The sequence below is a fragment of the Panthera uncia genome (assembly GCF_023721935.1).
Source record: "Panthera uncia isolate 11264 chromosome E2 unlocalized genomic scaffold, Puncia_PCG_1.0 HiC_scaffold_19, whole genome shotgun sequence".
NCBI classification, from domain to species: Eukaryota; Metazoa; Chordata; class Mammalia; order Carnivora; family Felidae; genus Panthera; species Panthera uncia.
In genome coordinates this window covers 17666704-17689669 of record NW_026057588.1, presented here as the reverse complement: position 1 = coordinate 17689669, position 22966 = coordinate 17666704, and the positions used below count along the sequence as shown (strand labels likewise).

The 22966-nt window shown below is 42.7% G+C and overlaps 1 protein-coding gene and 1 long non-coding RNA gene across 7 annotated transcripts in view; one reads left to right on the top strand and one right to left on the bottom strand.

Annotated features, from left to right (window-relative positions):
* Window positions 1-9979: 9979 nt before the first annotated feature.
* LOC125915315 (uncharacterized) lies at window positions 9980-15477 on the bottom strand. Its single transcript, XR_007455629.1, has 3 exons — window positions 15104-15477; window positions 10536-10559; window positions 9980-10328 (listed from the first exon to the last, which is right to left on the bottom strand). It is a non-coding gene; the product is annotated as an uncharacterized LOC125915315 (long non-coding RNA).
* Window positions 14620-22966, top strand: part of LSM14A (LSM14A mRNA processing body assembly factor) — a 53821-nt gene continuing 45474 nt past the window's right edge. For 2 of the 6 annotated variants that reach the window (XM_049621052.1, XM_049621053.1), the window contains exon 1: window positions 14624-14932. In XM_049621052.1, coding sequence (XP_049477009.1) covers window positions 14812-14932 — 121 coding nt within the window. In that variant the 5' untranslated portion in view covers window positions 14624-14811. Of the gene's footprint in view, window positions 14933-22966 lie in introns of all 6 variants that reach the window. The other 4 variants (XM_049621054.1, XM_049621056.1, XM_049621055.1 and 1 more) reach the window with 4 other exon arrangements.

Genomic DNA, 22966 nt, shown 5'->3' with positions numbered 1-22966 from the left:
GTGGTGTCCAGCAGGAGCAAGCAGGACTACAGTAACAACAGGACTGGGGTCACCAATGAAAGAAAGTTCTCTGTGTGTCGAAAGGGGTAACCCCAGGTCAACCCCAAAGTCTGACAAAAACTATGGACTGAGCGCTTGAGTGAATTTAGTGCGACACTAGAGCCCGACCAGTGTCCTCTGCTGCCACCTAGTGAAAATGGATGGGAATGAAAAGATTTTCTACAGTTCAGACATTTTTTTAAAGCCACAATTGGTTATTTTAAGGGCCCACGCTGTACTTTCAGACTAGATAAAATTCTTGATTTAACAGCATATGGTGTGGGGAGATGATTTTTCTAAAAAGTTTAAATAAATTTCACTGTAGCATGTTGTTTGTTACAAACTAGCATGTAATATTGTCTGATGTAAAATTCCTAGAATTCCCAGAATAAAAATGGTACTGTAGGTCCTGTAAAGACAGATGGCCAAAGACCAGTCCAGTTGCATAAGATATGGAGGGGACATCCTTACCCCCCTGGGTAATATAAATTCTGGTGATCAAAAGATGTGCCTACTTGTCCTTTTCTTCATTAAAAGTGTTCAACAAACTCATGGAGGTAAATGACTGGCAAAGGTTTAACAAAACACTTCTGCATGAGAATCTAATCCTGGGTTTCTTTCCCTGAGAGTATGCGTCAACTATGTTGCTAGACAATGTTGCTTACAGTAAAAATGATCATTGGTAAATTGCATCTGGACTGACAGACTTATAAATACCTGATGGGGAAACCACTGTTTTGGGTTTCCTGAGTGTGGAACCCTTGTAACTGCGCACGTCCCTTGCAGAGGCCCTGGAAGCTATGCCTCCAGAATTACTGTGAGATTGCCTCCCGGGAGGCATGCACATTGAAATCAGAGCTGCTCTGGTAAAGGCCAGATGTGCACCTCAGCTCCTTGCACCTACTGAGTGAACTATGACAGGCGCACTCACTGGAAAGAGTTCCAGCTCTTCCCTGCTGACTGCTGCAGTTCTTGCCCCGTATCCTTCTTAATAAGTTGAACGTGGCCCATGGTCACCTTGTGAGCCTGGGTCAGCCTAACATCACCCCTGATGGGCCTTGCGTAGGTAATTACATCAGCCACCCAAATGACTTTTTTTTCCGTTTCCTTTCCTTAACCGTATTCATTTCCTTTTCATTTGTAATTTGTTATAATTTGTTGAATTATAATGAATATAATAGCGAGGGAAAGGGGTTCAGTGGCTGAAGAACTCCTAGAAAGACTTCACAGGGATTCACTGCTAACATTTTGCCACGTTTGCTTTATTTTATTTTTATTTTCCCTCTACATGTATTATTACTATTATTTTATTATTATTATTATTATTATTATTATTTGGGAGCAAGTTGCAGCCATCATATCCCTTTACTCTTAAATACTTTATTGTGAATATTCTAAAAACAAGACATCTACTTGCATAACCACAGTATAACTCTCAAGGTGGGAAATCACATTAATACAAAGCTATTACCTAATTGATAGACCTATGAAAATTTCACCAGTTTTTCCAATATTGTACTTTAGAGCATATGTTTTCCTGGTCCCAGATCCCATCTTTTAGTCATCACATTGCTTGTGTTGGTCTTGTACTTCTATTCCTCTTTAGCTGGGAATAGCTCCTTAGCCCCTTTTTTGTTTGTTTGTTTGTTTGTTTGTTTGTCTTTCATGGCACAGGAAATTTGAAGAGTATAGGCCTTGCTCCCTCGTGCTCAGATCCAGGTTTGGGGCCCCACACTTTCGGGAAATCCACTCTGGCCCTCCTCTACCTGCATCTCCCAAGTCTAGAGTCAAGGAGGCAAGCCCATGGGAACCTGCCCACTTCCTTCCAGACCAAAGGTCAGCAAACTTTTTCTTTAAAGGAACAGAAGATAGGGACACCTGGATGGCTCAGTCAGTTAGGCGTCCAACTTCAACTCAGGTCATGATTTCACAGTTTGTGGGCTCAAGCCCCGCGTCAGGCTCTGAGCTGACAGCTTGGAGCCTGGAGCCTGCTTCAGATTCTGTGTGTCTCTCTCTCTTTCTGTCCCTTCCCTGCTTGTGCGCTCTCTCTTTCTCAAAAACAAATAAATAAGCATTAGAAAAAAACTAATAAAGGAACAGAGAATAAATATTTTAGGCTTTGTAGCCCTGAAGATGTCTGCTCTAACTCCTCAGCTGTGCCATTGTGTAACAAGAAAGCAGCCACAGATGATATGTAAATGAAGAAGTGTGGCTGGGATTCCAATAACATTTTATTTACAAAATCAGACAGAGGGCCTCGATTTGGCCCAGGAGCATAGCTTACTAACCACTTTTCTAATCCATGCCGTGGCTACCCAAAGATCCACAATGCCATGCCCCAACAGCCTCATGCCCCCTATACAGGACTGGCCTGTGTGGGCCTCTCTTCCACTTCCCACGTTCCAGTGTGGGACTCCAAGGAGTCTAAAAAGTCTACATTTGAACCTGGCCTTCAGCTTGGTCTGAAGGTTTACTTTGTCCAGAGAAAAAAGAACTTAACATATTTTATTCAACCATTTATTGCTTGAATTATAACTTCTAAACATTCAGACATATGGTATGTGGTCTCCATTTATATTTTGCCCTTGCCCCAGAATGCAAGGGGCAACCTGTGCAAAAGCACAAACACTTCTCAGAACAGCTTCAGCCAGCTGAACGGGTCCCCACAGGCGCTCATCTGCAAAGGGAATCTGCGAGCTGGCTCCTATCTCCACATCGCTCCGGGAGAGTCTGGAGAGACCTGTGGCAATGCCGCGCAGCCTCCCTCGCCTTCAGCTCCTCGGCTTGGCTGCAGGCCCCATGCTCAGTGCTCATGTTCTCAGTGACAGAACAAGGATGACACCAACTGGCCAGTTCCTCATTCCTCCTATCAGATACTTCTGGAACGTCTTTTCTTTCTAGTTTATCTAACTACTTTCTTTGAACCTCTTGATGTTTGAACAACACATTCCTTTGTGGCAGATGGAAGACCTCTGAAGGTTGCTTTTTGTCTCCCTTTATCATTCATTTAACATACTATCCCTACCATGATGACTCCCACCTCTGTCGTCACCACCGCTGCCACCACCGTCACCCTCATCATGACCCCCGCTGCCACTGCCATGACTGCCACCGTCACCATGACTACCGCCACCTCTGCCATCACCACACTGCCACCACTTCCTCTGTGCTCACCGCAGAGCCTATAAGTCACATTTCCGTCACTCAGAACACTCCAAACCCAGAAGACGTTGTAGGGGGTCGCCATCTTACCAACACTAGTGCATACTCGTGTCCAAGAGACTTTGGAACTCCAACTAGCTACCTACGCAAACACCAGTATGGTGCCCAGATCTTGTAAGCAGTGCAGTGTATTGGGAAAGATGATCGATTCTCTAAAATGTTACCCCATGAAGTACTTCTAACTTTTTTAGAGGTAAGTGATGAGTATTGGTCTAAATATCATTTTCAATAAAGTAATACTTTTGGCAAGGCATCCAATAACATCTAAATCTAAGAATATACTGCTATGTAATTTACATAATTACTAGACTCTAGTAACATATAATTTGCTGTTATATAGTTTACTCTTCTTTTCATTATTTTGCTCTATTTTTTTACTTTTGTCCTAAAATCGTGTTCTATAAACTCTAGAAGTTGTTCCACTGTAATTTGTTTTCTCTTTATGATGCTTTGAATCGCCAGGAGAAGGCCATTTTTATGAAAGTGCTTTGCAATACTATATTGATGAGTTACTCTATCATTTTTATTTGCCAATAGTTATGCCTATACTTATCATAATTTACTTATTTATACCCTCAATAACTCAAGTCACTGTCAAAACACATAATTAGGCAAGATATGAGACAGAACAAACACGGGAATTTTGCACACAAACATATAGGGCTGAATCAGTTATTGAGTGGATTCCCTTCTCTTCTAGCTGCAATAGAAAGAGCTGAGGTTTGGACTGAAAAGCCTCAAGTGCTGGTTTTGGCTCAGCCAAAACCCCCTGAGGTCAAAACCACCACCTTCCCTGGCCCTTAGTTTTCTTCCCACTGTAAAGAGAGGAGCATGATAATGCTGGTTCTCTGCTCTGCAATGCAGGTCATAGGAAGATCAAATGATAAATGCTTTATTAGCAGTACCTTAATGGGCTGGTCGGTATCATTTCACGGCGTACCAAGGCTGTTCATGGGATCATGATCCCTAATGCTGTGGTGGCATTTTGTTCCTTTGACAGATGTCATCCGAACAGATAATGTGCTGGAGCAGCCCTCTGTCTCTTTATTGGAACTCTATCTTGGGAATGAGGGCCTTCTTAAATTTTGCATGTTAGGTACCTGCCTTGCTTCACCCTTGCCGTGGCCCTGGTACCCTGGGAGAGATACTTACAAAGCCCACAGATACAGGAATAAGCATTGTCATTGTTTCCTGGCCTATCGTGCTCTGGTTATTGAAGCTCCATCACAGAGGGACTGGCCTTCTGCATTCCTTTACATCAAGCTAACCGTGGGCCTAGAAGTCATTGGATTTTAACTTCATGTCCCATCTTGTGGCTGCCCATGGACTAAGTCTCGCCTCTCTGCAAACTTAACATCTATACATACACGTCAGGAAAACAAAACAAAACAAAACAAAAGCAGCTATGAAGCTGTGTTACAGATTCTCTTTTCAGTCTTGGACCTGGGGTTGATGTACCTCACCGGATTTGGGGAATTTTGAACACTGGTATTTGGAATATTTTTTTCTACCCCATTCTTTTTTTCCTCTCCTTTTGGGACTCCAAATGCACATCTAATAGACCATTTTGATATTTTCCCAAAAGTCACAGAGACTCTTACTCATCTTCCTCAATCATTTTCTCCCTATTCAAATCTTCATTTGAATAATTTCTACTGACTTGTCTTCAACTTGACTCTCTTGTATCCAGTCTGCCATTAGGCCACCCCAAGGATGTCTTTGATTTCTGATAATACTCAACTCTGGGCTTACTTTTGGTTTTCTATAAAAAGATTTGGGAGTTACTCGAGCCCCTCCTACTTGTCAGGACTTGAACTTCAAACTAGTACAGAAATATCTGCCTAAAATTCTACCTAAAACTTTCACTGGGGTCCCTGAGGTCCTGCCCTGTGCATGTTCCCTTTAGGAGTCAGCCAGAGATTTGGGGGAATTTATATGCACATTTTGTAGTATGACTCTCTCCTTCCTGGGAGGTCACCCCTCAATTCCCAACTGTTTTGGCAGCCCCAAAATCTAAGCTCAGTCTCTTCAGCTACTAAAACCACCTCTTTATATCTTAACCCTACTCTACAAGGTGCCGTGTGTTGCTGAAAGGCGGAATGTCCTCAGAGGAAAAGCCTAATAAATTGGCACTAAACCTATTTCCTTCCCTTCTTACAAGACTCATGTTCCCTTCAATTCCTGCCTGCTCTAGATTGTTTACCAGTGCCTTCAAGCAATAACATTAAAAAATGTTTTTCTTCTAGGGTTAGTAATCGTTATAAACAAGTAAGTGGGTCCAATACAAGATACTGTCATTTCCAGAATTAAAACCCCACCTTCCATAGAATTTTTTTTAAAAGATGTTTATGTATTATTTTTGAGAGAGAGAGAGAGAGAGAGAGAGAGAGAGAGAAGGCAAGTGGGGAGGAGGCAGAGGATTCGAAGCAGGCTCTGCACTGACAGCAGAGAGCCCGAAGCGAGCTCCCTGCAGGGCTTGAACTCACAAACCGAGAGATTATGGCCGAAGCCGAAGTGGGACGCTTAACGGACCGAGCCACCCAGGCACCCCCCTTCCATAGCATTTTAAAGGAGCTACTTTTCCTCCGACGCTCAATTGTAATAGAATTAAATGCAGTAAAGACAGAAGTCTCAATTATTTCCTTTCTTTAAAAAAGGTTTTGTTGTGATAGAGTATACATAACATAAAATTGACCAATTTCACCATTTTTAAGTGCATAGTTTGGTGGCTTTGAGTGTATTCAGACTGTTGTACAACCATCACCACCACCTCTCCCCAAACTGAAAACTCTGTACTCATTAAACAGTAACTCCCCACGACCCCTGCCACCAGCCCCTGGTAACCACCATGCTACTTTCTGTCTCCGTGAATTTGGCTATTCCAGGTACTTCATACAAGTGCAATCAAACAATATCTGTCCTTTTGTTGGAATGCCCCCCCTTCCAAACAAGTAAACTCTGGTTAAATGGCTGTTTAACCTCACATTTTTATCTCCGTGCCTTCCCACTACCCTACTAAAAGAACAGTAAAAGAGGTAAAAGGTGCAAATCCACAACCAGAGCTGGGAACTTCAGTAGAAATCGAAGAGATAAGAAATTTCAACAGCCTTATTGATGATGTAAAATGGAGGGCGGACACAAAGAACAAATATTGTATGATTACCCTGATATGAGGTTCCTGGAGTAGTCAAATCATAGAGACAGAGGGTAGAATAGTGGTTGCCAGGGGCTGTAGGGAGGGGAGAACAGGGGGGTATTGTTTACTGGGTACAGAGTTTCAGTTTGAGTAGATGGGAAAGTTCTGAAGGTAGATGGTGGTGACGGCTGCACAACACTGTGAATGTAGTTAATGCCACCAAACCTTACATGCAAAAATGGTGAAAATGGTCAATTTTATGTCTATTTTACCGGACATACACACAAAAAAACGAGAATGGAGGCAACTGACAAAGCCAAGTACAGGAGGCCAAGGACTGGAATGCACATGGCGGGGAAGGAAACAGCAGCCAAGCAGAGAGCAAATCATCCCTTTGGACTCCCAAGTGGCTTGTGTCATATAAATACCCAGTACAACAAAGGGTAGGAGTAAGACAAGGGGCTGAACCTTGCCCACTCCCCACCACTCGGAACCAGCAGCCATGTGCTGGCTTGACATACACCATCCCCAGAAATAGGGCAAAGGTTCTTCTCTAAAAGAGAATCGAACATCCCCAAACTTCCACAATCTGTCATCTAGAGGTTCACCAGCTAACTGTCTAAGAGAGTGGCTTCCCACCTGATCACCCTAAGTGAATTCCTTCAATTTGTGAGCCCCCTGCAAGCCCAGAGGTCCCATCCAGAGATTCCCTATGATCCTGTTCTCATATGTGCTCCAATAGTCACCAGACTTTGAGGAAAGCCTCCAAAAGGAAGAGTCACACTAAGATAAGCAAAACAAAACATAGCACCAAGAGGCGAGGGCCATCCTCATACCACGGAACTATGGGTAGAGCAAAGGCTGTGCATGGTCAGAACAGGCACCACCCAGACATGACAAGCCCACCTTACAATGCATACAGCCTGGACCTCAGTCCCGCATGAAGGAAATAAAGGCAACTAGGGAATGGAAAAGAACTTTAAAATATCCCTAAGTACTACCCCTGTAAGATAAACCTTCATTTAACATAGCTAGAAATTAAGATAATGTCTAAAATGGATGAATCAAGAACTGGTGATGTAAGCATATTATTTAGAGAAACCACCAAGAGAAACAGCCGAATGAGTTAAAAGCGGCTGCCTCCGTAGGACCACGGCGGGGGAGACATAGGCTGGGAATAATTGCCCTGCGATAGAAGCCCGTCTGCATGATTTGATGGTTTAACCTTGTGCATATATTAGCAGTACTTTGATTTTTTTTAATGTTTTTTTTTTTTTAAGAAAATGACTGGAAGTTTTGTTGTTGTTTTTTTTTTTTCCTCATGTAGCATTGTTTCATTCTGGAATTTTCCAATTAAGCTTTTGGCTAAACACATACATATGATAATGATAATTATTCAGGAATCAGGAGGTTTGTAAAAACACTGTGTGCCATTAGAGTAATCAAGCTCAGCTCTAACACATCTTGGCTTTTCAGGATAATTAGACCACACTGGAGGCCCAGATGGGGTGAATGAGAAAGCCATGGGTGTCTGCCATATAGTAACAAGAAAACATCACCCAGAACTACTCAACTGGCAATTGAAATTTGCATGTTAACTTAGTACACAACAAGAAATGAATAAAAATGCCTGGATTGGAGGCAAAACATTTCACTTTAAAAAAAAAAAAAAAAAACAAAACCAAACATAGAACACAGGTGCCACAATGAAGCCCCTACACCACTCATTTAAGGCCTCACGTATTAAAATAGAATCTGTAAAGCTGGAAGTCGTTCCTTCTGTATCTCCTATTTTTTAAAAAGGTCACCTTCTGGGGCACCTGGGTGGTTCAGTGGGTCAAGCATCCGACTCTTGATTTTGGCTCGGGTCATGATCCCAGGGGCATGGGATTGAGCCACGATTTGGGCTCCATGCCGAGCATGGAGCCTGGTTAAAGATTCTCTCTCCCTCTGCCCCTCATGCTCTGTCTCCTAAAAATAAAAAAATAAAAAGTAAAATAAAAAAGGTCACCTTCACTGTATCTTTCTTGAAAGTTTACAAAATGCCAAAAAATAATTGGTCTCTTGACAGAGAGAGACCGACCGGTATTTTGCAGGTCTGCACATGGTCCTGAGTCAGTACTTGAGAATGCAGTGGTGAAAAGGCACATATACAGTCCCTGCTCTCGGCACAACTTGTGAACTAATGTTGAAAATGGATACATATACAGGCAATTCACCACACTGTGATTAGCTCAATGGCAGAGTTAGCACAGGTTGGATAGGAAGGTTGGATAGGATCGCTTGGACAGAGCAACTATCTCAACAGCTGCTCTCAGGACAGCAATGAGAAGGCCCTTGGACTGGAGTGGTATCTAGACTTAGAGCTGCAGTGAGAAGGCTCCAGAGGGGGATTCAGAGAGAAGATTTACGTGGCTTCTGGAATGGAGGACAAAGCCTGGAGGGTGGAGAGAATGAAAGAGGACTTGGGCTGCTTCCAATTTTGATCTCAAACTTCCTAGTTGGGTTCTTCTTTCCAGCTTGGTTCGTGGCTCAGATGAAGACCCTGAGGGCAAAGCATCCTGCGATGGGACCTGAACCTACCCCCTCAAGCAACAAGGACTGCTCTGAGCCAGCAAGACCCTGCCAGTGATTGAGTCCGAGACATGGATTGACCTGATCTTTACTGCCCAGGTGCACAGACCACACTTTTTTTAAAAACCTGGAAGTATTTTCTACACTTTGGAGACCATTGAGACACCAGTCTACTGTGTTCCTGGTGTTGGCCTCCCTGAAATAAATTCCTTTCTTGTTTCACCTCCACTCATTTCCCTGCCTTTGGATTTTGTCAGCAGCAAGTGACTCAACTTGCCACACTCCACCCCACCGCCCCACCCCCACCCCTGCCCCTCGCCAGTGCTGCTGCACCAACTGTACCCAGCAACAAGAATGTGGGACAGTAAAGGGGAGTAATAAGAGTTGAGACAGGAGGGGCACCTGGGTGGCTCTGTCAGTTGAGCATCTGACTTTGGCTCAAGTCACGATCTCACCATTAGTGAGTTCGAGCCCTGCATCGGGCTCTGTGCTGATGGCTTGGAGCCTGCTTCGGATTCTGTGTGTCTCTCTCTCTGCTCCTCCCCTGCTCACACTCTGTCCTTCTCTCTTAAAATAAAAAATAACTAAATATTAAAAAAAAAAAAAAGTTGAGACAGGAGGCTTCAAGAGCCAGTTCACACAGGGTTTTGTAAACAGACCCCAGGTTATTCTAAGGTCACAGAGCCACAGAAGTCATTGAAGGTTTTCTGAGGTAAGGTTTGCAGGCCAGATCTCACATCCTAAGATTTGCATTTTATAAATCTTTTCCTTGGGGCGTGGTTAAGCGTCATACTCTTGATTTCAGCTGAGGTCATGATCTTGAGGTTCGTGAGATCGAGCCCCACATCTGGCTCCATGCACTGTCAGCTGCTTCTCATTCTCTCTCTGTCTCTCTGTCTCTCTGTCTCTCTCTCTGCCCCTCCCCCTCGCACTTGCTCTCTTTCAAATAAGTAAATTTTTAAAAAAGAGAGAGCTTTTCCTCAGATAAATTCATTATAGACTGATTTTTATTACTTTGTTTACTTTCCAATCACACACTTCTTACCCATTTCTGTTGTTTGTTGTTAAGGTCATTGGACAGATATTTGCATGATGATAAGACTATTGTAACTAATTACAGAGTGCTATTCAGTTTACAAAGCACTTTATCATATGCACTCTCACAGAAGGTGGTATAGGCGGAGATTTCCTGGCATCACCATTCTTCCACCTCCTGTCCGTGGAAGATACTGATAATCGATCATGGCACAAGGTCCTGATGGTTTCAGACACATCCTCAGAACTTGCAACACAAACCTCCAGGCAAACAGTGCTATCTACTTTAGTTGTCACTTGATGAAAAGTTCAATTTGCCATCCTAGAATGGTATAAAGCACACACATTAATGGAATCATACAGATGTGGTTGAAATTCGTGATTTCCCACCTTAATGTTGGATTTAAGTTACTTGACATCTCTGAGCCTCAGTTTCCTCATTTACAAATTAGAAATAAAAACATGTTACTCAGAGCTACTATTCATCGAAAGGCAGCAAACAATGAAATTGTATCATCTGTGCATTTACCTGTGTAAATTCAGTGATCACGCTCTGAAAGGAAAGAGTAAGAGAGAAATCAGTAACAATTTCACTTTATGTGTCTGCACCACGGAGCAAACATGGGACATAGCACCTCCACAGCACCATCAATTAATCTGTTTATTGCATGTCTCATAGAATGAGCATCTCACTGCACTGAGAGTGGTTCTGATGTCTGAAGGAACATATTTTCCCAAAACACAGGCCTTAGATGCAGGCCAACAATGTCATATGTTATTTAACTGAAGTAACAACAGTCTATCCCAAATCTAGAGGAAACACTGACTGGGAGGGCCTCTCTAGGGATAAAATGGGCATATCCCTAATGGATACATATGGCAAAAAAAAAAAAAAAATCTTCCAAATTCCACTTCCAATGAGGTTGAAAAGGTCACAATGGATGACCATTTCCCCTGTATTAACGGGGGGGGGGGAGGGGGGGGGGGGGGGGGGGGGAGAAATGAGTGAAGTAAAAATATTTTTACAGATATCACAAAGTAGTCTGCAGAAAGTACATTCTGGAGAAGGGGAACAAGACTTTATAGATGAGAAGAGATTAGTGGCTACTGGGGGCATTTGCCATGGGGGCAGGCAAATGATGGGGTCTGCCACCAGTCAGAGGGCTTTGCTTGGCCAAGAAGAAACCAGTGATACTTTAAACATCCCTATGGGCTAAAGCAACAGACAAGAATACATGAACATTCAGAACACAGAGCCAATCCTCCTCTTGGGTTAAATGTGTGGCAGTGCAGAAGGCTGGGGCCTGAACTGAAAGACGGTTCCATCATTTCCCAAAGTTTGGGGCCTAAGTCCTAATAGAAGGGGAAGCCTGTAAGACACATAGATCATATCTTGCCCTCAAGGCATTTGAACCCCAGGTGAACTTGTTATATTGTCATTTATAATAAAAAATACATGTTTGGTCTTCATCCTGTTTCTGGAAGAGAGCTCTTAAAATCCTTGAAATTTCCTAAGTAATGATAGTGATAAAGGAATCTTGTTTGTTTGTTCTTGCTTTTTTTGTTGTTGTTAATGGGGTAACTTTTAGAAAGTACCTAAGAATTGTGGCTGGTTGCCAGTACAGTGGACAGGGTAATTACAGGTTAGAACTTTCAGTCCCACTCTCCCACCCTCTACAACCCCTACTCCCAACTTCTGGGAGTCAAGAGGGGCTGGAGATTGAATCAATTGCCAATGGCCAATCATGTCCGTGTAATGAAACTTATATAAAAATCCAAAATGAAGGGGTTCTGAGAATTTCCAGGCTGGTGAAGATGTGGAGATTTGGGGATGGCAGCACACCTAGAGAGAGCATAGGAGCTCCACACCCCTTTCAACATAGCTTGCCCTGTGCATCTCTTCCTTTTGGCTGTTCCTGAGTTCTTTTTTTTTTTTTTTTTAATGTTTATTTATTTTTGAGAGAGACAGAGACAGGATACGATGGGTTAGGGGCAGAGAGAGAGGGAGACACAGAATCTGAAGCAGGCTCCAGGCTCTGAGCTGTCAGCACACAGCCCGACGCGGGGCTCGAACTTACGAGCTGTGAGATCATGACCTGAGCCGAAGTCGGACGCTTAACCCCTTGAGCCACCCACTCACCCTTGAGTTCTATCCTTTTATAATAATCCAGTGATCTAGTAGGTAAAATGTTTCTCTGGGTTCTGTGAGCCGCTCTAGCAAATTAATTGAACCCAAGAAAGGGGGTTGTGGGAAACTCTGATATAGTCAGTTTGTCAGAAGTATGGTAACCTGTACTTGGGACTGGGTCTGATGTCCAAGGAGGGAATCATTGGAGCCCCCCAGTCTGTAGTTGGTTGGTCAGAGGCACTGGTAATAACCTGGGCTTATGATTGGCATCTGAAGGGGGTAGGGCAATCTTGTAGGACTGAGCCCTCAACCTGTGGAATCTGGGTAAATAGTGTCAAAATTAAGTTGAATTGTAGGACACTACAGCTGGTGTCCAGGGGTTACATGGGAATCTCCCCCACACACATTAGAATTGGGATCTTGTTGGGGCGCCTGGGTGGCTCAGTTGTTTGAGTGTCCAACGTTAGCTCAGGTCATGATCTCACGCCTTGTGGTTCGCAGCCCTGCATCAGGCTCTGTGCTGACATCTCAGAGCCTGGAGCCTGCTTTGGATTCTGTGTCTCCCTCTCTGCCCCTCTCCTGCTCGCACTCTGTCTCTTTCTTAAAAAGAAATAAACATTAAAAATTTTTAAAAAGAAAAAAAAGAATCGGGATCTTGTAGCTCTTAAGCAGGGGAGCAACATGGGATTTGGGTTTTTGGAAGCCACAGTAATGAAATGTGTCACAGTTCTCAACCATTTTCTAGCACATAAGTTGGAAGCATGAGAAGCCAAGCTAGGTTCCAGGGTTCAAAGGGAAAGGAATGAACAGGAGTAAGAGCTCAACTTCCCGGCAGGAAGCTTGTACTGAAGCAGGTATTTCATAGCCTTCCTTTGAAGCCATTGTGCATCAGACCCAAAACAACCTTTAGTCTTGTCTCCTGCCTTTCCCTCTCTGCATTGTCAAGCTTCTCGCCATTTGTTCACTTAGCTCACCAGACATCGTGTCTGTGCCTGGCCCTCATCCAACTGCTCGTTCATACAGCAAATTTACTGAGAAGCCACCCTGTGCCAGGAGCTATGTTAGGTCCTGCCCATACTGCAGTGACCAAAACATCCCTGCCTCAAAATGTTTACATTCTAGCCAAGGAGACATGCACACACACATAATTAAAAAGACATACGGGGGAGAGATAAATGCTATGAAGAAAAAGTAAGCAAGCTAAGAGCATATAGTGATGGAGCTGTCCTATTTTAATGAAGACATAAGGAAAGTCATCTCTAGAAGTCACATTTGAGATCTGAATGAAGTGCAAAAGTTCTGGGTGAAGAAAGTGGGGCTAGAACAGAATGGTGAAATGAGGTAACAAGAAGCTAAATCATATATGTTTTTATAAGCCTAAGTAAGGAGTCTGGCTTTCACTCCTGTGTGACAGGGGATAACCGTGGAGAGTTTTGAGTACAGGAAGGACATGATCTGACTTAGGTTTTGACATGATCGCTCTGGCTGCTGTGTCCACAATTAACTACTAGGGGCAAGAAGAGAGGTAGAGGGATGTTTTAGGAGGCTATTACAATAATGCTGGGCAGGGTAAGTGGGGTTTGTTGTGCTAAGAGTAGGGATGGAAATGGCGAGAAGTGATCAGGGTATATTTTATAGGTGGAATGGACAGGATTTGCAGTGAGAACAGATGTGGGGGGGTGAGAGAGAAGTCAAGGATGACTCCAAGGATGAGCAGGTGAATTAATGATACCAGTTACCTCAGCGGTAAATAATGAGCAAAGGTTAACTTTAGAGGGAAAATCGGGAGTATTGCTTTGGATACACAAAGTTAATTAGATGCTGATTAGACACCCAACTAGAGAGGTTGAGAAGACTATGGCTTATATGAATCCAGAGTTCACAGAACCGGTCAAAGCTGCAGACAAATGCTTGGGATTGGTCTGTGTACACTGGTATTGAAAGCCATGAGTCTAGATGAGACCATCTGAAAGTACTGGACAGAGTCCCAGCTCCAGCAGCTGCGAAAGAGAGAACGGGGGGGGGGGGGGGGGGGATAGTTGGCTAATGGATGCTGTAATGGGGCCTTGAGAGCTTCAAAAGGGGCATAATAGTCTCAAAGGGGAAAGGACCCGGTCATAGAGGGGCTCGCCAGCAGCTTGGAGGCGGATGGGCAACTTTCCAGGCTGAGGTATCCGCATTAGCAAAGACACAGGAGTTAGGACTAGATACGACGGGTCTGGAAATGGCGGAGGCCGCAGGTGAGGTTAAGAGCGCCGCGCGCACTTCCACTCCAGCCCACGGCGTCCGAGAGCCACGAGGTACTCCGTCTCTCCCTGAGTCGCCTCTCCGCCCGCGCGGACACGGCAGCCCTGGACTTCGCCAAGCGCCGCTGTCAGGACCACCGAGGCCGCACGCCGCGGAGGGCTGAGCCGCTCGAAACCGGCCGACTCTCGCGAGAGCGCGGCCTCGCCAGCCCAGCATGCCCCGCGCCGCCGCCGCTGCCGCCGCCGCCGCCGCCGCGCCGCGGCTTGAGGGCGGGAGGCTGGGGGAGGGTAGCGGAGCCGGCGCCGCCGCCATGTTGGGTCTGAGGCGGCTGCTGTAGGCGCCGACGGAGCGAGCGGACTTGAGGAGCAGCGACAGCGACGTGGGATCTGCCTCTCTGCGAGCGGCCGGGAGCGGCGGCGGCGGCGGCGCCATGAGCGGGGGCACCCCTTACATCGGCAGCAAGATCAGCCTTATCTCCAAGGCGGAGATCCGCTACGAGGGCATCCTCTACACCATCGACACCGAGAACTCCACCGTAGCTCTCGCCAAAGGTACGCCGGGGCGGGCCTCGGGGTGGGGTGCTGCGCCCGGCTCTCGGCCCGCGGCCTCCTCGTTCCCTCCCTGCCCCCTCCGTCGTCCTCCCGGAGGCCGCTCCCTTCCCTCCCTCCGGGCCCCGGCGTCTCGGGCTGGGCCGCGGCCTCCCCGGGCTTCCCGGCTCCCACCCCGAAGGTCCGCGCCTTCAATCCGGGAACTACAGGACGGTGAGCGGGGCGGGCGGGGCGGCCCTGAAGTCCAAGAACGGGCCGGAGAACACGGAGAGACGTGTCTTCCAACTCCGAAATTCGGTGGTTCTGTCGTCTTACCGCAAAACAAAGCCTAAGTATTCAAAGAATTTTTCCGCCTAGCTTGAGTTTAGTGCTGATTTGGTGAATCTAAGGCACCTATTTTCTCACGTTCTTAATTTCAATTCGTTACGGTATTCATCAGGTGAACTGTAAGTCATGTGCAAAACTTTGGGTTTGCTCAGCGACGCAGACGGTCTCGAAGTGCCATCGGTACCATCCAGCAGATCGCATCCCACTTGTCTCATACGTGGTATTTACCTGTTAAACCGGAATCCTTCTCCAAGGCTGTTGTGCAACCACCTCTTTAAAGCTGCTTGCTGTTGTCGCATCGACCCTGTTTCTGGAAAGCCGGTGCGGAGTACCCTTAATCGGAGTGGTCATTGGGCGCTGACCGATCGTCGGGCAGCCTCCCTGGGCCGGCGGATTCTGGGTGTTGAGGATAGTGCCCTACCCGTAGTAGAGTATGTAATTAAGGGTCGCACAGGCTGAGTGGGTTTTCTCTCCGTTCACACGTCCTGTGCCTTCGCTCCGCCAGAAGACCAGGAAGAAAATAAACTTTAGCTCATTCTCTAGAAAGAAATCTCGCCAAGTTAAGAATACTTAGGAGAGGGTAGCAAGATAACCAAGGTAGCTTTCCCAGCACATCTGGTAGTGTTACAGAATGAATACCGTGGTAGAGACAGAGGGCCAAGGGCTAGGAAGAAATTATCTAGATCTGTAAAAAGAAAAGAAAAGAAAATTAACGTATAACTTACAGGAGAGTCGTTTCACAATATCAAGCAAACGTTTTAGTGACATTTTTTGTGTCCTTTTTAATAACACTTAAGTTGGGACAAATTTTATTACCTGAGTAAGAGGTCTTAAATTTTTTTATCTTAGGTTCCTTGCCACCCCGCTCTCCCCCCCATGGATATTTAGCTGTATATTGTGTTAGTTTTTATGGCTTTATGAAATTATGAAAAAGGCTTCCTAAAGTTCTCGATGACAGCCACATACAGTACTTTTCATTAAGGGCGTTTAATAATTTTTTATTTAAGGTGTGTTGCCAGCCTAGTGACTTATTGTTGAATTGGCTGTGCCTTTATTCTTCACAGTGAAAAAAAATATGTACATATGTAAGATTTCAAAAAGTCTTTTAAAAATCTTTGAATATGTTCTTTTATGCAGGAAAACTAAAAAATCTTTATTTTGTTAATGACCAACATTTTAAAAAACTTTTATTTTCAACAGCTTCTAGAGTCCATAAACTAAAATTTTATTATTCTGTAATAATTCATATGCCAGTTTGTTCCTTGTATCAGTCATGACTTCATAAATAGTACAACAGTGAAACGATTTTTTTAATCATTGAATTTATATCTGTACTTACGGCTTTGATAATCTCACGACACAAAATATATGCTTTTTCTTAAGCAGTAGGAGTTATTTAATGTGTGACAGGTTTGGGAAGTTAATTGTGTTTGTAAAAACTGAAGTTATCAAATTTTGGTAGCTTATTCTACTTAGCAGTATCTAATCTAGAACTACTATATAGCTGTCTAGTCAACCCTGGGCACTTAATTCAAATTTTAAAATTAGAAGTGGGGTGTTTGGTCTTCAAATTTTACAATTTACATGCCTTGTGAGTAATTTGATATCTGATATTCCACTTCCACCTTTTTGAAAATTTGGTTGAAGAATGGCAGTCTAACAGATAAAAGCCTAAAGTTTATTTATGGAGTTTAGAATACAATATTTTTTGGATTTAGAGATCCCTTATCTTTGTAAACTATCAATTGAGTTAATCTCTTCAAGTGACATTCTTAGAATTCTCTTTTGGATGTTAATTTGTCCCCCTCTGGGAAGAGTTTTTTCCCCTTTTTTATTGTGAAATAACCACACATTTGAAAAGATGCATGCATAAAAATGAAATATTTTTAAACAAACCTCCACGTAACTACCACCCAGGGCAAGAAAGACATTGCAGAATCCCAGAAGCTTCCCACCCCCTGCATCTTCCCATTATCACTACTACACTCTTAAGCTAGATAGAAACATTATTCTCACATTTGTAGATTTATCACTTAAGTTTACATCCCTAAGTAATAGTGTTTATGTTTATCCTTTTTTGAACTTTATATAAATGGAACCATCTTGTATATTTTTGATTTTGGCTTTTGTTGTGGCATAGTATTCCATCATGAGTATAACACAGCTTTATTCTGCATTTGTTTTTGATATTCTACAGTTAATGTTTATTAAATTGTTTACAGTTTTTTGCTATTATGAACAATGCCTTTATAAATATTTGTGTTTAAGTACACTGATGGCCTGTGTACCTTTCTTGAGGGTATATACTTGAATTGGAGGATCATGGGGAAAGTTCGTCTTTATTAGGAAATGCCAAGCAGTTTCCAAAGTGGTTGTTTACTAGTTTAGATTTCAGTTACTAGTATATGAGAATTGTAGTTCCACATCCCTTACTAACAGTAATACTTAGTATCAGATATTTTAATTCTCTCCAATCTGGTGGGTGTGATTGTACCTGGCTTTAATCTTCCTGATTGCTAATGAGGTGAGCACTTTTTCATATCTTACTCATTTGGATTTCATCTTTCATGAAATGCCTTTGAAATCTTGTGCCCATTTTACTACTGAAATGCATATCTCTTTCTAGAGTTCAGCATTTTGAGTATGAATCCTTTGCTGGGAATATCTGTTGTAAACCTCTTTCTCCATTTAATGGTTTCTTTTGGTGAACAGAAGTTCATTTTAACGTAGACATGTTTATCACTTTTATTTATGGCTAGTGTTTTTCTTTTTTTTTTTTTTTTTTTTTTTTAAGGAATTTTTCCCTACCCCAAGGTCATGGAGGTACTTTGATTACTTTGACAAAACTTTTTGTTTCACTTTTCACTTAAATTTAGCAAGAGGTTCACCTGGTTTATATGGTCCAGATTAAAATTTATGTCTCTTACTTGGATGTTACTTATAATTTAAATTCATGTGGAATTATACAATGCTCTTTAAAATTTTGGATTCGTTATGTTTCATGTGGTATATAATTAGGGTGACCGTATGGCTTGTTTTGCCCTGGTGGAAGGTCCTTGTTTGTGCCTGTTGTTCTAGCATGATTATTAAAGTATCCCTTTATTTTCTTGAAAATGTTCCAGTTTGGGTAATAAATTGTATGGTCACACTAAATATAATCAAAAGCCCAATCCCAGAGATCATAACTAAGTGAGTGATGTCCTTTATTTTCTACTAGAAATTTCACAGATTAGCTCTAGTTCCGTGAAGGTAAAATAGAAGTAAGTTTGATGGGCTTTGATACACAGGATCTTCTGTATGAATGTCAAGAAGTCATAAAGGCAACCTTGATGTCAGTTTCCTAAGTATGCTAATAGATCGTCTGTCTGTAGTTTGTCTCTTGGAGTCTTTGTCACATCTCTGAGTTTTTCTTCCTAACACTGATTATGATCTGCACATAATCTGCTTTGCTTTATTTGCATGTGTTTATTGTCACCTTCCCTCCCCACCATAGTCTGAGCTCCTGGAAGAACGGATGTTTATTTAATGAATAAGTGAAAATGATTTAGCATTTTTGTTTATTAATCTCGTAGAAGTTTCTTGGGGTATCTCCAAATAATGCTTTCCATGTTCACAATTGTATATCTCCCTAAACTTACAATGCCTAAGATATGTTGTCACCCCCCCCCCCCCCAACAGTGAGAGATTTTGGAGAATAAGGATACAAGAGGATTAAAAAAATCTTATAACAAAATTGACATTGTTAGGAAGACAGAGTTTTACCTTATGACTCAAGCTCAATTATAATTTTCATTTAAAATTTAAGGGAAGAATTAGTTCAAGATGTTGGAGGGAATTACAAAGTGGTGGCATGTTTTCAATTTACCGTATATTCACACCTGTGTCTTGTGAACATGATGCTCAAGCACATACTAGATCCTACATGCCAAGAGATTGCCCACAGAATGGAAGTTTCGTGAATGCAGGATTTTTGTCTCCTTCACTGCTGTATCCTCAGTGCCTAGAACAGTGCCTGGCACATAGCACGCCCTTGGTAAATATTTGAATAAATGAAAGGATACTTGTAGTTACTGAAGGTTTCTAATTATGGGAATTTCAAAGTTGGAGAAAGTACACATTTACTATAAGCATCATATATGTAGACTTTTACACTAATAAAATGGGCTAAAATAAGTAAAGTTCTTTTTTGTTTATTTTTGAGAGGGAGTGCGGAGGAGGGTTAGAGAGAGGGGGAGGGAAAGAGTCCCAGATAGGCTCCAGCGCAGATTGCTTAGCGAGCTTGATCCCTGGAACTGTGAGATCAAGACCCCAGCTGAAATCAAGAGTTGGACATTTAACCGACTAAGCCACCCAGGTGCCCCTAAAAAGAGCAAAATTCTTATCTAACATATTAAGTCAGCCATACCTGGATAATACACTACTCTAATGAAAACCAGGTTGCTGCTGCATTAGGAAAAGAGACTTTGTAAAGAAGAATGATTATAAGCCAGCTGCTTTTATTGATTAAAAAAATTTTTTTTAATGTTTATTTATTTTTGAGAGAGAGAAAGAGAGAGACAGTGCGAGCAGGGGAGGGGCAGGGAGAGAGGGAGACACAGAATCCGAAGCAGGCTCCAGGCTCTGAGCTGTTAGCACAGAGCCCCACCTGGGACTCGAACTCAGGAAGGGCAAGATCATGGCCTAAGCCAAAGTCAGATGCTTAACCAACTGAGCCACTTAGGCGCCCCAAGCTAGCTGCTTTTAAAATGATTTGTCCTTAAAATCAGGGCTTTGGTAGAGGGAATATAAAAGTTGGTAATGAATTATTTCCTTAAATCATCTGCTAAGTCTTGCCCATTGGTGTATCTTACCCACTTCTTGATTGTTAATTAGCGATGTACTCATAGACTCGAGTGAGCAAGTAGGAGAGCTTTGTATGGTGGATGAAATACTTGTAAAGTACTTTATTGATTTCTTCCATTCTCACTTGAGTTGGGGACCTAAATCTAGCAGTTCACAAAATCACTACTTAGAATGTCAAAGATCTAGTAACACTTAAAGCAGTAGTTTCTTTTGGTTCCTCTGTTTAGTGAGGTTGCCAGAACTGGGAGCCTTGGAAACAGTTTATTGTTGCTGTACAGTCCACAGAAATATTTAGTAATTTTGGGAGTCTGAAGTCAGATGCCAGAAACCAACTGCACTTTCCAGCAGAGTGAGATAAGCTGTGGCCTTCTGAATCAGAAGTAGAGAAAACAGCAGAAAGCCCCCCCTCCTCCGAAATAATAATAATAGTAGTAGCAGAAAGACGGAAGTAGGAAGAATAAAGAAATATTATCTGTTCTTGACACATAGCAAGAGTTTTTATAATAATAAACTCAGTGCCAAAGTAATAATAGCAGTAACTGCAGATGGTTTAGCTTCAATTTATTACTCCGTGGTAGAAGATGCCCTCTACAGGAACAGTTTACCTTTTACTTTCTCTACGATACTTTACTTAGCTGTATTAAAAGCTAGGTATCACTGAGGTAAGTTTTTTAATGAATAAAGTGTGAGTTCATTTGTAAAATATTTTATTCACAGGGATCTTATTCTAGTTTTGTGAGGTGTTTGTTTCTGGAAGAAAATGTGACCCAAAAGGCCAGTTGGAATGCTTAGGAGCTCTTTGACCTTGGACAAGTTATTGAACCCTTAGCTTTTAACTTCTGCATCTTTTAAATATAGATAATAATGCCCATCTTTCAGTCATTCTGAAAATTAAATGAGATGATGTCAAACGTAACTAGTTTATTGTAGGTGCTTAATAGAGAGTAACTATCTCCTTGTTACTTCCAGCTACCATCTCCATCTGTGTCTCTCTAGTACCTGAACTCCATTAGTCATTCGGACCTGCTGTATTCTATAGTCTGTTGATCTTACTACCTTTCACTGTCCCACATCCCCCTCATGACTTTACTTCTTTATCCTGTTTAAATTCCATGAGCAGTTGTTACAATCAGTACTTAGTATAAACTCTAACCCCCCCCCCCCGCCCTTCTGCTTTCTTGCACAAGCTTAGAGAAACCACCGTCCCGATTATATTAACACAGACATGGTGACCACTTTCACTCTAAATCTTCATTCACTAACCTCATCAGTCATGGTTATTTCCCAGCAGTCTTAATGCATTTCCATAGTCTATTTGTTCCATTTTTCCTAATGACTCTTTTATTCCTTGTTTTCTTCCAACCTCCAACACCTCCTTCCCATCTTCACTTTCAGCCTGTGAGCCTTGCTTCCTATTTAATTGAGGAAAGAATAGCAAATAGAAATTTTTGATTAACTTATCCCACATGTACCCAGTTCCTCACATCTGTGCTCCACACCTCTGCCATTTCTCTGGTCAGTGTAGATAAAGTGTTCTTTCTTCTCTGTCAGACCACCCTTCCCCTTGTGCAGATTTCATCTCCTCTTGATTTGAAGGTATTTCTTTTAGTGATTCTGTACTCTCTCTTCTGTGTATTCAGTTTTTCCTTCTCTACCAGATCTTTCCTGTCTAAGAGATATGATGCTATTTCACCCATCTTAAAAACAGCAACAAGAAAACACTACTACTCTTAACTGTTTCCTCTTTTCTATCACCCCATTTCTGTCCTTTCCTTTCCACCAAAACCCCTTGGAATTGTCTACATCACTTATCCGTTAATTTTTGAACCCATTTTATTTAGGTTTTTTATTTGATGACAAACTTATCAAGGTCCCCAAAAACTTCCATGTTGCTGAATCTAGTGGTTGGTGCTTATCCTCAGTCTATTTGACCCATCACCAATATATGGCATAGTTGGTCTGTTCTCCTTGAACAGTTGGTCTGTTCTTCACTTGACTTATCCTGGTTTTCTCTCATACCTCATGGGTTGCATCTCAGTCTCTTTTGTTGATTCTTCTACAAATCTCCATATGTTGGCCAGCTCCAGGGTCTCATTCTCTCTTGTTTCTGTGTGTATGTGTCTTTCACTCTTTATTTATTTTTTTAATGTTTAGTTATTTTTGAGAGAGAGCACAAGCTGGTAAGGGGCAAGGAGCAGGGGGACAGAGGATCCGAAGTGGGTTCTGCACTGACATCAGTGTGTCCAGTGCGGGGCTTGAACTCACGAACTGCAAGATCATGACCTGAGCCAAAGTCCGAAGCTCAACCAACTGAGCCTCCCAAGCTCCCCCTGTTTCTGTCTTTTAAAAATTTACTTTATTTTACCATCTGCACTTTTCTCTTGATAATCTCCTGCAATACCTACCTTTGAATACTCTCTGTATATTACTGACTCCTATCTCCAGCCTGGACCTCTTTGAACTCCTGATGTATATACCACCTGCCTCCCTAACACTGCCACCTGGAGGGATATCTAGTAGGGATCTTGCATACCTATTTCTCATTCAGCCTTCTCCATCTATTTGAATGACAATTCATTCTTTGAGTTGGTAAGACCAAAAACCTTTGAGTCATCCTTAATTGCTCTTTTCTCGCACACCTCATATGCGTTTTGGATCCTATCACCTCTATTTTAAAAATATATCCAAAATTTGACCTCTTACTGCCTCTACTGCTCTACTTTGGTTTATTATCTTTCACTAGATTATTCAGAGACACTCAGGGGTTCCTATTTCAGTGTCAGCCTCTTATTTGATTCTCTTTTCACCCTCAGTACTGTTTGAGTGTATCTTTACCATTAAAACAACATGGAATGTGTGGGTAGCAAG